The sequence below is a fragment of the Heterodontus francisci genome, chromosome 30, assembly GCF_036365525.1.
Source record: "Heterodontus francisci isolate sHetFra1 chromosome 30, sHetFra1.hap1, whole genome shotgun sequence".
Lineage (NCBI taxonomy): Eukaryota > Metazoa > Chordata > Chondrichthyes > Heterodontiformes > Heterodontidae > Heterodontus > Heterodontus francisci.
In genome coordinates, this window is record NC_090400.1 from 40,411,105 (window position 1) to 40,424,445 (window position 13,341).

Here is a 13,341-nt window from a genome sequence, read left to right on the forward strand (position 1 = left end):
GAAATGCTCCAGCCCAGGCAACATCCTGGTGAATCTCCTCTCCACCCTCTCCGGTGCAATCACATCCTTCCAATAGTGGAATATTTTTACACAATATAATGGTTCCAACACTACATAAACTCCCATCTGGAAAGAACAGCAGTGGAGTAAACTGAGTACTTGATAGCCAAAAGCACATTAGCCATCACGATTTTAGCTCAGATTTTAGGTTCTCTTCCAACCTGATAATGGCTTTTTGACTTCCATAAAATTGGACAGAATCACTACAATGCACAGTCTCAATGGACTGGGGGACACTAAGTTGGCAGCCACTACATTTGACAACAAGTCCTTCCTGTTGAAGAAATCTTTTTTGAAATAACTGGAGATTAAAAATAATTTTCAAGCTCAGATTTTGAAAGTTAATGCGATACAAACAAAAGAAAGCAAACCACATTGACCAAGAAGGAAAAAAACAAAGGCAGTATAAGGATATATGTATATAGAATTGCACATTTCATGTCATGTGATCAGCTTATAATGTGCGATTCCAAAGCAAGAATCCTGAAAAAAAATTGTCCATCTCATTTTATATCATTACCTACCAGATGTGAAAGAATTATGATAGCACTTGGTATTAAAATATTCAACTGCAACAAGGGGTTTTTCTTTAAAAAATCTGATGTATTTACAGTCATAATAGACAGGCAGAGACAGGAACTTGGAGTCAATTTTTTATATACAGAATACATGAAAGTGTCTGTTGTAAAATTTGAAACAATACATTAACTATTTACATTTGAACTACTGTGTGAAAAAGGACCTTAACAAGCTTACGACAAACTTTTACGCTACAACACAACGGCAGCTGGTGCCATACCACAAGTTTTTAGCATGTTACACATTTAAAAACCACTGACACCATTAAAGGTGCATTAACACAGACTCTACTTTTAACACTTCTCCTTTCTCAGTGAAATAAAATACCGTTGATATTGGAAAGGTTTTGTTTCCTCTTTAATCAGTACACAGCAGCTACTTGTAGTGCAAAAGTAGCAGAAAACATCTGGGTCATAGGATTCCAGATACATTAAATAAAACAATGATCAGAGTAGATAAACATATCCTTTTATGAAAACTTTGCACATATTTATAAAAACTATTGTCACTGGCACAAAATATAACAAGTCTTTGATTATTTGTACATGTTTAGGGATGCAGTCTGAATGTATCCTAGGCTTTTCCAGTTCGTTCTGCAAAGGGCTTTACCATGACCTTCAAATAGGACCTTGTTTCTTTTTCTCATTCAGTCAACATTTACAACTATGACAAGTTACATATTTAAAAGAGAAGTCATTATACAAATTCTATGTGCAACTGCCCACAAAATCTGAGCAAAAAAGAAAAAATGCTGAAGATACTTCATTTCATGCAATATAAAGACAGCTTCTTCGGTTCATGGTTCCCCGTTTAGTCCTATGTACATTTCAGAAACCTCATGGAACAGAGTTGGATCGTAACACTGGCACTTGATGGAGTTTCATCAAATGCTTCTGTTCTAAGTCAGCATCGTGTACTAGGGTTGTTTCTTCTTTTGGCTGCTTCATTGCAAATTCTGTGATGCTGAACACAAACTGCAGGCAACCAAGCTTGATGTAACTTCCATGATGCAACAATGCAGTCCCTTCCCAGCCTGCTCCACTACCACCTATTAGACTAGAGCTGCTGGCCTTGCAGTTACATGTTTTTCCATGCAGTCCCTGGCCTTGGGAACTCATAACTGTTTCTTCCTGTTCCTCCTCTTCCTTTCTGCTCTTACAATATTCTGCAAAAGAAAAAAATCAAAAAATGTTTACCCTGTATTTCACAGTAAATAAAATGTTGCTCTGTGTTTACAAACTGTATTGGAATATTTAATGGTCCACAAGAAAATCCCACCTAAAATCAGCACTCATAAAATTATGTACAATATATCTAAGTGAGTTCCACTTTATGAACTTAAATTATCCCCTGACAATAACAGCAAATCTCCAAGTACTGTGGTCAACTGGTCTTTGGCAACTTTAATAGTGGTCAATCCTGCTGTTTATGCACCACTACTAAACTTTACTGGGGAAGAAATACACAGCGGTAGATGCCAATCACTCTTTAGGAGAGAGCCTGTGTTTTTGTTGCTGTTTCCTTCAACATGGGCTCCCAGTCCCACTGGAAGAATGGGCTACTCTCCATCCAAACAGTTTGAACTCAAAAAGTCTTGCTTCAAGTAATGGGGATGTTTACCAATATAAATTAAGCTTCCGTTGCCCAGAGCACAACAGTTTTATTGTACTATATACTTTGTTTTCTCAGTGGCTTTCACTGTTTAAAATGCTTCACTATATTGCAAAACTGCTCAGAGGGTTATGGCTGAATGGTCATATACTCTTACAGTACTAAGTTATTGTTCATCTACTCAGTTTAAATTAACTTTGGAAAATGTAAAAAAGTGTTCTTACTTATTACACTTTGAACTTTGGCAACAATACTGCTTGGTGGAGTGGGAGAAGTTTTCTCAGAGAAGTCACACGAATATAGAACGTTGTCAACAGTTGTCCCATGCTCACTGTAGTTTAGCAATTCATAGTGTTTTGTGTTCTAAACAAAGAGAAGATAAATTACCAAAAATTTATGACCAACATGCTTAGCAACAGCTTTTTACACTACATGGCTCAGTTTATTGGCAATTAACTCCTGAACTGGGGAATGCTCTATGTACCCAAAGTCTCAGGTTAAATGTGGACAAATCCATAAAATGTCACGCATCAGCTGTTTATGTGGCGCAGCTCAGGAAAAGAAAATGGATAGATAGCAGATACCTAAGCAAACAAGAGCTGCCTTACTTATCTATGTCCCACTATAAATAGTACATTATGAGTTTTAATATCCTCTGCTCAAACAAAACTGGTACATATAGACTACTGGTCACAAGGTGAATAACATTTTCAATTTAGACATTAATCTAGATTGTTATTATTCTTCCATTTGCAACTTCATTTAACAGCTAAAGTGCAACACCAGGAAAGAGACCTCAACATTGACGGTAAATATTTACATTCTTTTCCACTAAAAGCTTAACTCAGATCTGTTCCTGTTCATATCCAAACTTTCCACTTATACTGTTACATAAAAGACAGTATTCTCATTGCAATTACACAGCATAGACTGCTATGTAAACCGCTAGTCACTAAGAAGTTAAAGTAGCTTTAGCAGAAAATATTCTGAAGAAATACACAAAAAGGATCACTGGCAGACATAGGGCAACTATAGCGTTGTCATATCATCCAAATCCCTGGATTCCACCAGCCTTGTCTCTTTTGTCCATTTAAAAGAAAGTCAAGCTACAAGATGAATGAGATGTTGCAAACTGCATATTTACAGTAGCAAACTACATCAATTCTTCAGCTCATATTTACCTTACTCAAATTTTGGCAGAACATTGTGAATTGGACATTTACATAGCATAATAAATATACATTGTGTCATTTATGGCAAAGGAGGCCATTCGGCCCATCAAATTTATGCCCATTCTCTGTAGAGCAATCCAGTCAGACCCATTCCCCTGCTCTATCCCCATTGCCCAACTGCCTATCTAATTTTCTTTTGCAATCATTGATAGTCTCTGCTTCCACCACCTTTATAAGCAGAGTTTTCCAGGTCATTACCATTCGCTGTGTTAAAAAAGTTCTACCTCAGAATACCTGCTGCATCTCTTGCCCAAAACCTTAAATCTGTGTTCCTTAATCTCTACTCAAAGAGAATGACAACTGCAACTAAGTAGAGGCCCTGAAGATTTAATGCATCACCAATAATACATTTTGCATGGCAGACCAGTCTTCACTGGATGCCGCCGTGTCACAACCCTCCCCTGCCACCAAGAAAACAACTACTTTGAAGCTGGGTCAACCTTAGAAATGGTCATCACATGTTCCGCAAAACTGACATTCCAATCTAACTTACTAGGATAAGAGGATAAAAGTTTCAGCATAGGAAGCCACTTTGTCCATCATACCTGTGCCAGCGTTAGCTCCGCATTGGAGTAATCTACTCTAATATCACTTTCCTCCCTTTTCCCAGTGCCTTGTAGTATTTTTATTTAACTATTTATATCTTAATTGTCGTGGCTTCATTAGCTAACTGAGCGAAATGTATTCCCATATTCCAATAACCCTTTGCCCAAAAAATTCTGTTCTCCCCTTTTATGAATCTAGAACAAATCCTAACTTTACACCCCTTGTTACTGATTCACAAACCACTTGAAAATCAGCTTTCACTATTTACCACATACAAAATTTTGAACACCCCTACTACTTGATCCTCCTTGGCCTTTCTTTGCTCTAGTGACTGCAAGCCCTACTTTTCCAAATTTATCATAACTATTTGCTCTCATCACAGGTATGGTTAATGAGGTATTAATTACCATCTGGTCGCCAATTCTTCTCATAACAGTTACTCTCCAGTATCTTAAAGCGTAGTTATGGTCTTCCCTTTGTCCTGTTTGGTTGCCAATGTATTGTTTGGTGTCACAGGTTGTGCAATTTCATTCCATTCATGAGCATCTATTACTAATATTTGCTTTTAGCACTGAGCACTTATCCAATTTTTCTGGCCTCATATTACTTGCATTTTGCTGCCAGTTAACTGTTTTCCCCAAGACATCGATTATCAAATATATCCAGCTCTTTTCAACTATCCTAGAAGCAGCCCAACTGCAAATTTTAGTCAATTTGGACTTAGCACATCAGTATCGTACTGCTGCTCTCTGTTAGAACAACTCAAACTGCATTCTTTACTTTTAATTTGTAACCTATCAGAATTCAAATAATATCCTGTTGCATCAATGTGAATTGTTATTCTGAAGCAAGCAGATATAGTTTGCTAAAACAGGAGCAACGAGTGTGTAGGATAAGCAATTAGCTGTACAACATTAGTCATCGAGATAACTGGAAGAGCATTCCTGAGCGAACAAAGGTTCTTTTAAATACCGTTTAATTTGCAACTACGACCCCTGATTTCTCCTTGATAAAAGAACTGTAGAGGTAAGACAAGGGAATCAAGGGATATGGAGATAAGGTGGGAAAGTGGAGTTGAGGTAGACTAGCCGTGATCTTATTGAATGGCAGAGCAGGCTAGAGGAGCTACTCCTGCTCTTAGTTATGTTCTTACTTATTACATTCTTATAATTGGGTTTTCAGAGTTTTGTTATATCAAATTGCATTATTATGAAGGACATCAGCTTAGAGGCTTGCTACCTGACCCGAACGCAACGGGACGGGACCCGATGACATGTGTCGGGTTCAGGTCAGGTCGGGCCAGACACACGATAAGTGCTCTGCTGGTAAGTAATAAAAACAAAAAAAAAAAAAAAAAAAAAACTTATCTGAGCTGGGAGTCCGGGACGAAACGGAGTCTGCACAGTGAGCGAGTGACGTCACTATGATGTCACCACGCATGCACTGCAGCTTCTTGCAGGTTCGGTGTCAGGAAGGTAAGTAAAGGGATGGTTGGGTCGGGCCTGCTGTGGTTTGGTTGGGTTCTTTTACCCGCCCTAAAGCAGGCCTCTACATCAGCAAGCTCTAAAACCCAGCAAGCACTAAAATCACACAGAACTTTCAAGTAATTTGAGATGTTGTCCCGGCTAGAGGTCTATACAATTAACAATTTATTTTTTTCTTTGCATCAGGGAGAGGGTAGAATTCAGATTCATGACCTTACCTCATCATAGAATATGCAGGCATGTTTGCCCGAAACATAATTACAATGTCCATAATTTATAAGGCACACATCCATGTCTGCACCTGAAAAAAACATAAGAAAATAAATCTCAGTTACAATAATCAGTGTGCATTTTACCATTCGAATAACATAATATTAGCAGACTTTATTTTGAACATCATGATTTTGGTCTTGGTAGCTTGCCTTAAAAGATATTCATTTGTCAAATGTTGGTATCAGATTAAACCAAGCAAACTTTTTTTTTTTGAAGGTTGGGGGGGGGGGGGGGGGGAGAGATAGCAACAGTAAGTTTCCTGTCTACATTTCAAGTACATTTATTAACCATAAGACATGAGAGAATGCTACAAAGGGCACCTGGCAAAATGTAGAAGTCAGTTCAACACAGATCATTCTGAAATGCAATGATCAATCATTAGTAAGGCATGTCAATTTCAGGTAGTTGTTTCATGTAGGTTTTCTTTACCTGTTCCTATATAAAGTGTTCTGTAGCACATACTAATAGCTTGGCCTTTACCCATCAGTGGATAAAATACAGCACGTGCCTGAACCTCCTTCGCAGGGACTAGAAAGAAAAAAGCAAAGGAAATTATTCATAGTGCTAGAAAATGCAGTTGTATCCTTTCTGCAGGACAAGACACATTTGCCAAATTTAAAGAAATTCATTTGAAAACTCAATTTATAATTTGTAACTGACAAATGGTTTCATTAATAAGTGATGATACTCAGCAAATGCAACAGATGTATGTAAATTTGCACCTGCTCTGTAGGTGATGCTGGCAAGGTTACATTTATTGCTCATTCCCAATTTCACTAACGGATATTGTACGGTGACTGGCTAGGCCACTTCAGAGGGCATTAACAGTCAATCATCTGGTCTTAATTTGAGTCATATATAGGCCAGTTTAAGATGGAGTGAAAGCTCCCGATTTGGATTTTCAAGGCAATCCAGCCACTTGGTCATTTTTTCTCCGCAGCCAGCCCTAAGTTACCAGATTCTTTGACATCATATTCACAACTTGAATTTGGATTTGAATTTAACCTTTGGATTACTAGTCTTATACCTGAATAATAGGCGTTATACATCACAGAGAGAACAGAATGCACCTGGAAGTCCACTGTCATTTCATGATTCTCCAGAGATTCTGGAAGAGGGGGTGGGTGGAGGAAGATAAAATGGCACCAAATTGCTAGTGACGTACTCAGGAATGCACATTGAAACTGGTGTGTAACTTGCAAAATATTTGCACAATTCTATTACATCTCTTAGGGATGGGGATAACGTAAGGGAACACTTATTCTAAATGAATGTAGAATATTGAATGACAGTAACTACTGCCGGAACTTGCATTTATATAGCACTTTAATGTAGAAAAGCTTCCAAGGCACTTTACAGGAGCTCAAGTAAAAAAAAAAAAGATGCCATGCTAAAGAAGGAAATATTAGGAGTGAACAAAGCCTTGGGCAAACAGGTGGGTCATAAAGGTGGAGAGGGAGGTGCAGATGCTCAGGTGATGATGGCCTTTTCTTCGCAGATGAAGATCAAGGGAAGATTTGGCTCTATGGCATGCTCGCTGGTGGCTAAACAGTCCAATTCTAGATCTACAGGCTCTTAAGCATTTGGGGCACAGGAATTCTTGACCTAGGGGAGCTCGGGCGGAAGCAGCTTCCTACCGTTTGATGTCTCTCCTACAGCTTTGTGTCTTAAGGACACAAACCTATGCGCAGCATTCCTAATTTTTGAGCGCCAGTTTTTCCTGTCAGTAGCTTCCTGCTCCCACGTCTGTTGTTCGATGTCAGCCAAGGAGGGTATGCAGGGAAGAAATTCCAGTGTGTCGGGTATAGGTAAATGAAAGCATGCCCAACAACGCTGGGGTGAACAGAGGTCAAGGATGTAAATATGACCAGTCTCAGGAACAGTGGAGGAGCTGAGGGGCATAGGTGTTCACAGGGCTGGAGATGATGATTAGAGGTAGGGAGTGAAACCATGAAGGGATTTAAACTCAAGGATGAGAATTTTAAGTTTGAGGTGTAGGGGACCATGAGATATTGTAGTTCAGTGAGGCCATGGGGAGATGGGTGAGTAAGAATAGGTGCGGGATAGAATATGAGACCCAGAGTTTTGGATGACCAGAAGTTTACAAAGCGTGAGGGATGATATGCAGGCAAGAGCATTGTTGAGTCTGGAGGTGAGCAATAGATGGGATCTAACAGAAGAAGTGGGTGATGTTACGGAGGTGGCAAAATAAATGCATACCTTCAGTCTGCGTTGTAGCAGTAACTGTCTGGGTTTTTGAGGTGCTGAGTACAGATGGTAAGGAGGATGTTTTGGGAGGAAACAGTTGCTGAATCCTCTGCCAAGCCAGTACCTGGATCAACTTTTCATCGAGCTTACTCAGTTCAATCTCTACAAAAGGAACAAACCAATTTGAAGTTTCTTGAACAACTCTCTAACACAATTTCTATATAAAATTCCAAATAAATATATTAAAACATATAGTGTGGATGAAGGACATGAGTTATTGAGGTCATCTAAAATTGTAAGTACACATTTTCAATTGAGATCGTTTTTGATAGAGATGCAGTTCTCCTTTTCCCCACCCAACCTACAGTGCAACGACAGATGAGTGTGCTCATTTGCCATTTAAATTGACAATTACCAACCCTGAATACAAAGAGAAATAAAATGGATCAGTTACTAAACAAAGTTCTGCCTGACGCACAGTCCCCCTCCCCCACTGTAAGTTGTAGCATGAAATTTAGTTTTGATACTGTATTTGGCATTTTATTTCAAGTGAGCATGGAGGAGACCGGCAATTTGTACATAAGCATTGGAGGATAGTTTCCTTAGACTTCTCAGTTTTAGATGCATGTTTACAGAATTTTTGTGGAGTTAATTAATGGCTCAGACTCTCTGTACTTGTACAACTAAATTCATCTATCTTTTGAATTAAAAACTAACAAAACAAGCCGGTTCAGTACAAGAACACGAGATGAGTTCAGATATTGGCAACAGATAACCTTAGCATATAACCAACAACTAGCGTCTGGAGCATCCGCAGTATTTTGCTTTTATTAACTAGTGTCTGGAATTAGGCTCAAGATTAGCAATGGGACGAATGCAGCTAGGAAGGCACCAAAATACTAAATTCAATTCAATCACAGAAATAAAAAGCCACCTGTCAGTCCCAGAAAAGTATGTACTGAAGTGTGGGGGGAATGGTGTGAAAAGAAGAAACTGTATACATTAACCATGATTTACAATAAACTAACTGTATATGCTTCTACCTTTCCCCCTTGATAGCACAGGCATCTGAGTCAAGAAGCTGATCGTTTACCTGCGACCTCTCTCATCTGCTTCCAACCTTCAAGCATACCTTGTTGTACCTCCATTAATATCAATTAACATGGGCAGTTAGGGAACAGAGAAAGAAACCGGCAGGTAGACAGAAGTAAACCTGTATCAGGTTGATGTTTCAGAGCGTATTGATGTTTTACAAACAAATAATTTTTCCACAGTTCAGTGGTAGCAGAGATGACTTGCATAGGTACTTTGAAACCTCAATGAGCCACGCAAAATGTATCAAGCCCAATATAGTTTAAGTATCTGGTTACACTTAAGGGGATTACACCATACAGTGCGTCACCAAAGTGCATCCATTAGACAAGCTGCTCCTTTAATTGAAGGCTTCCAAGGAGAAACCTGGTCAGTCAAAATGAAAAAAAGTGCCACATACATTTCTGCAACAGGTTTTGGACCAACTGGTAGGAATGGCTTGTAATGTAACTGGAACCCAAAACTCCAATCTTTCCATCTACTAAATGGAAAGTCAACTTGAGAAACTAAGTTCAGAGGAATTTCCAAAGCATTTACCTCCACTTCCTTCCATAGCTGCCTGCAGAGAGTTGGCAAGGTCAAACATAACTGAAGTGTTTGATGGAGAAGTTAAGGGAACTGGTTTGTTTCCCATGGACATACTTGTTGACAGCACAGTTGGACTCACTTTACCTGAGAAAAAGTACATATTAGTTACAAGCAGTTTTTGAAACAGAAATTGTGCAAGTTCAGTGTCAATCTTTAACACAACCCAACAAGTCAACATGCATCATTATTCTGCATAAAATTTTCATTAGACTCTTACATATAGCAAGGAAGAGAAAAGTCCATTGAAGTTCAGCCATCCAGTAATTTACCTATCCAACCCAGTGTCCAAATGCATTCTGAACAATCCAGTGTCTGAATCTGTTATCTTACTTGTACAGGTGAAAGATATATTGCAATACTGAGTGTGCATGTCCTTGAATTACAGACAAGAGTCACAGAAACCATATAAACATTTTAATCTGACTTAAAAACACAAGATCTGTTAGCACTGAAGAACTCATAACAACTGTTAGGATTGCCAAATGTTTTATTCTGGAAAACTCATGCTTGTGTTCTACAATCTTCCCTAAGCCCAGTTTAACAGCTCCCAAATATAATGCTGGTGTACTGAGAAAATGTGCATGAACCTGGATTCCAAGGACTATCTTGACAAAGATTTAACCAACATATGCTGGTCTGTTCAGCTATTTTCTTTATAATCTGAAAACGTGAACCAAGTATTTTGTTAAGTAGTCTGACACACACTTATCATTCTAAAGTGCAATCCCTGTACTTAATAGGATTTTTAGCTACATGGGAGGGAAGTTGCATCTTCCTGCAACCAAGTCTAAAAGTTGAAATATCAAGCACATCAATTAAATGGGAGCGCTGCAGTGCCCTCACATACTCTAGTGGTAGTGTGCTTATGTGGGGCTGGACATCTCCAGATTAGGTCCTATCCTACCCTTGTCTAAGAAGAGACTGGAGCTAAACCAAGATGCAAGCAGCCTGTCGCTGTAACTGATGACATGAGCCATCAGTCTGAGGAGGATCCCTTACACTGAAAAATTAATATCGTCATGTAGATATATTTATGGATATGGTGCTCAATCATAGATGGGGTGGAGTATTGACCCAAGTTGTTACAAAGCATTAGCGTGACTCACGTATTCTGATCTCTTGATGGAGAACACTGCCTAAATATCGTGAAATTAACTGAACTTTTTTTTAACCCTTTTGTGGTTGAAAACTTGCAAAAACTTTTGTTCGCAAAATATAAGATTTTGCCACTTAACAAAGAACAAGATACTCACCTGTAGCTGCCGGTGAAATCAGGTTTCGTGAAGGTCCCAACACTGTTGAAGCACTATCTACGACTGCTCTTGGAGGAGTAATAGCCCTGGCTATAGCAGAGGACGTTGTAACCACCTTTGCCATAAATGTGGTAGGTCGCCCAGCAATCTGCACTGAGGCGGTGCTCTTATGCTGTGAGCTGCTGGTGGTCTCAGAACTGGCACACAAAGTAGATAAAGAAGCGGGCACGCTTGTCACACTGACAGGAATTCGCTGCAAGCATGAAACAGGTCCTCCTGCATTCTCTGATTTGACAAGCGCTCCCACAAAATGATTTTGGAGATTGCTGGCAGCTGGTGGTGTAGCTGGTCTCAGCTGAGAATGCAGCCATGCTTGTCCAGATATCTGGCTTGGCACCTGTGTTAACGGTCCCTTTGGTCTGTGTGTGTCTGCCAGCTGCCTGGATGGTTCTGATGAAATGGTGCATGGGAAAGGTCCATTTACTTTTACCTCTGCTGACAAAGGTCCATTAGAAGTTCCACTACTTGATGTTTTGCACGAGGTCTCTGGATATAAACTATGGGTATTTTCTTCCTGTGCTGTGGCAGCACCAGGCTGCTGAGATACAGAGGAACCTGAAGAATTCTGGCTATTGGTCCCTGAGGTGCATGTAACATTGCATGATGTCGGAGAAGGAGAGGATGTTGGTTTCTTTCCAGCTGTCTTATGCGTGCTGCTTAAAGAGCTGTCTGAACACTGGGCTGTGATGCAAGGCTTAATATCAGCCTTTTCAGTGTGTTCAGAGTCCCAAAATAATGGCATCTGCTTAGCAGATAAATGTTTGAATATGCTGCATTGAAGTGCAACAACACTACGAAGCCACTAGAGGAAAAGAAAAAACACTCGTTAAAGGGAAGGGGAAATGGTTCAAGAAAAACATGGTACTTGGTACTTTACAGCATTCATCGTCTAATGTCTACCTGCACAGCAAGGCCATAACTTTCTATTCTACGACAGCTCCTTTTATTAATATAGGGTATAAACTCAGTTGAGCACAGCAAAACCTTTCAGGGTTTCATAGAAGAAAACCTGGTGGTCAATTGATGATTAAAACAAAAAATGCTGGAAACACTCAGGTCAGGCAGCATCGGTGGACAGACATGCAGTGTTAACGTTTCAGGTCTGTGACCTTTCATCAGAACTGGCAAAGGTTAGAAAAGAATTAGGTTTTTAAGCAAGTGAAGTGGGGGTGGGGGGGGGGTGGTTGGTGGGGAAAAGAACAAAAGGCAAGGTGTGAGATAGGGCACAGGGCAGGAGAGATTAAATAGCAAATCTGTCATGGGACAAAGGCAAAGAGTGTGCTAATGCTTGCAGTGTAAAACAAAGCATTAGTCCAGAGAGAGTGTTAATGGCAGAATAATGAGCAGCTGTCTACATGAAAAACAGGCACATGGTCAAAAATAAATTTAAAAAAAATTTTAAAATGGCTAGTCATGCTCTGAAATTATTGAACTCAATGTTCAGTCCGCAAAGCTGCAGTGTGCTCTCACCACAAGTGCTTTCACCATAAGCATTAACACATTCTTTGCCTTTGTTCCATGACTGCTTGATTTAATCTCTCCTGCCCTCTGCCCTAACACACACCATCCCTTTTGTTCTCTTCCCCACCAACCATCCCACTTCCCACTTCACTTGTTTAAAACCTAATTCTTTTCTAACCTTTGCCAGTTCTGATGAAAGGTCACAGACCTGAAACATTAACTCTGCTTCTCTCTCCGCAAATGCTGCCAGACCTGCTGAGTATTTCCAGCACTTTGTTTTAATTTCAGATTTCCAGCATTTGCAGTAATTTGCTTTTATTTCAGTGGTCAATTGACAACACTGAACTGATTTATTTTGTAAATCAATGTCCCATCAAAGCTGTTAACTGACTTTTCAGGCTGGAGAATACTAATTCCATGATTAATCAGAAACATTTAAAAAATCTAGAATATTCAAGTTGCACAACATGATTGAATTTTTATCAGCGGCCTTCCAACACAGAAGTGCCACTGCAGAACCCCCGCGATATTATGTGCGGGGGCTCATTTAAATGGAGGGGACGAAGTGGCCACCCCACCATGACGTAGAGGGGGTGGCCGCCGCGTCTCCGGCAACGGCGTTCGGCGCCATTGCGCGGCCGACGCCGCCATTTTAAAGGGCTTCAAACCCTTCAGGCGAGATTTAAATATTTAAAGGTGCCGGTTCGATAAAAATGTCAATAAAAGTTTAACTTTGAATCCCCTCTTCCACCACCCCACCCCCGACCGAGTACTCAATACATAAATTGAATTAACTCCCCAAAAAAACACTTTTTGAAATTCCAAACTTAAGCATCTTTGACCCTCAACCCCTTCCCACCATCCCCCCAACCAATAGGAATAGTTTTCCCCACT

The 13,341-nt window shown here is 39.8% G+C and overlaps 1 protein-coding gene across 2 annotated transcripts in view; it reads right to left on the reverse strand.

Moving 5' to 3' along the window:
• Positions 1–642: 642 nt before the first annotated feature.
• The window catches only part of LOC137346698 (PHD finger protein 12-like), an 88,544-nt gene continuing 75,845 nt past the window's right edge, over positions 643–13,341 (reverse strand). For both annotated transcript variants that reach the window (XM_068010406.1, XM_068010407.1), the window contains 7 exons: positions 10,927–11,788; positions 9,623–9,757; positions 8,006–8,155; positions 6,215–6,313; positions 5,731–5,813; positions 2,475–2,613; positions 643–1,804 (listed from right to left, as the gene is read on the reverse strand). In XM_068010406.1, coding sequence (XP_067866507.1) covers positions 1,476–1,804; positions 2,475–2,613; positions 5,731–5,813; positions 6,215–6,313; positions 8,006–8,155; positions 9,623–9,757; positions 10,927–11,788 — 1,797 coding nt within the window. In that variant the 3' untranslated portion in view covers positions 643–1,475. The remainder of the gene's footprint in view (positions 1,805–2,474; positions 2,614–5,730; positions 5,814–6,214; positions 6,314–8,005; positions 8,156–9,622; positions 9,758–10,926; positions 11,789–13,341) is intronic.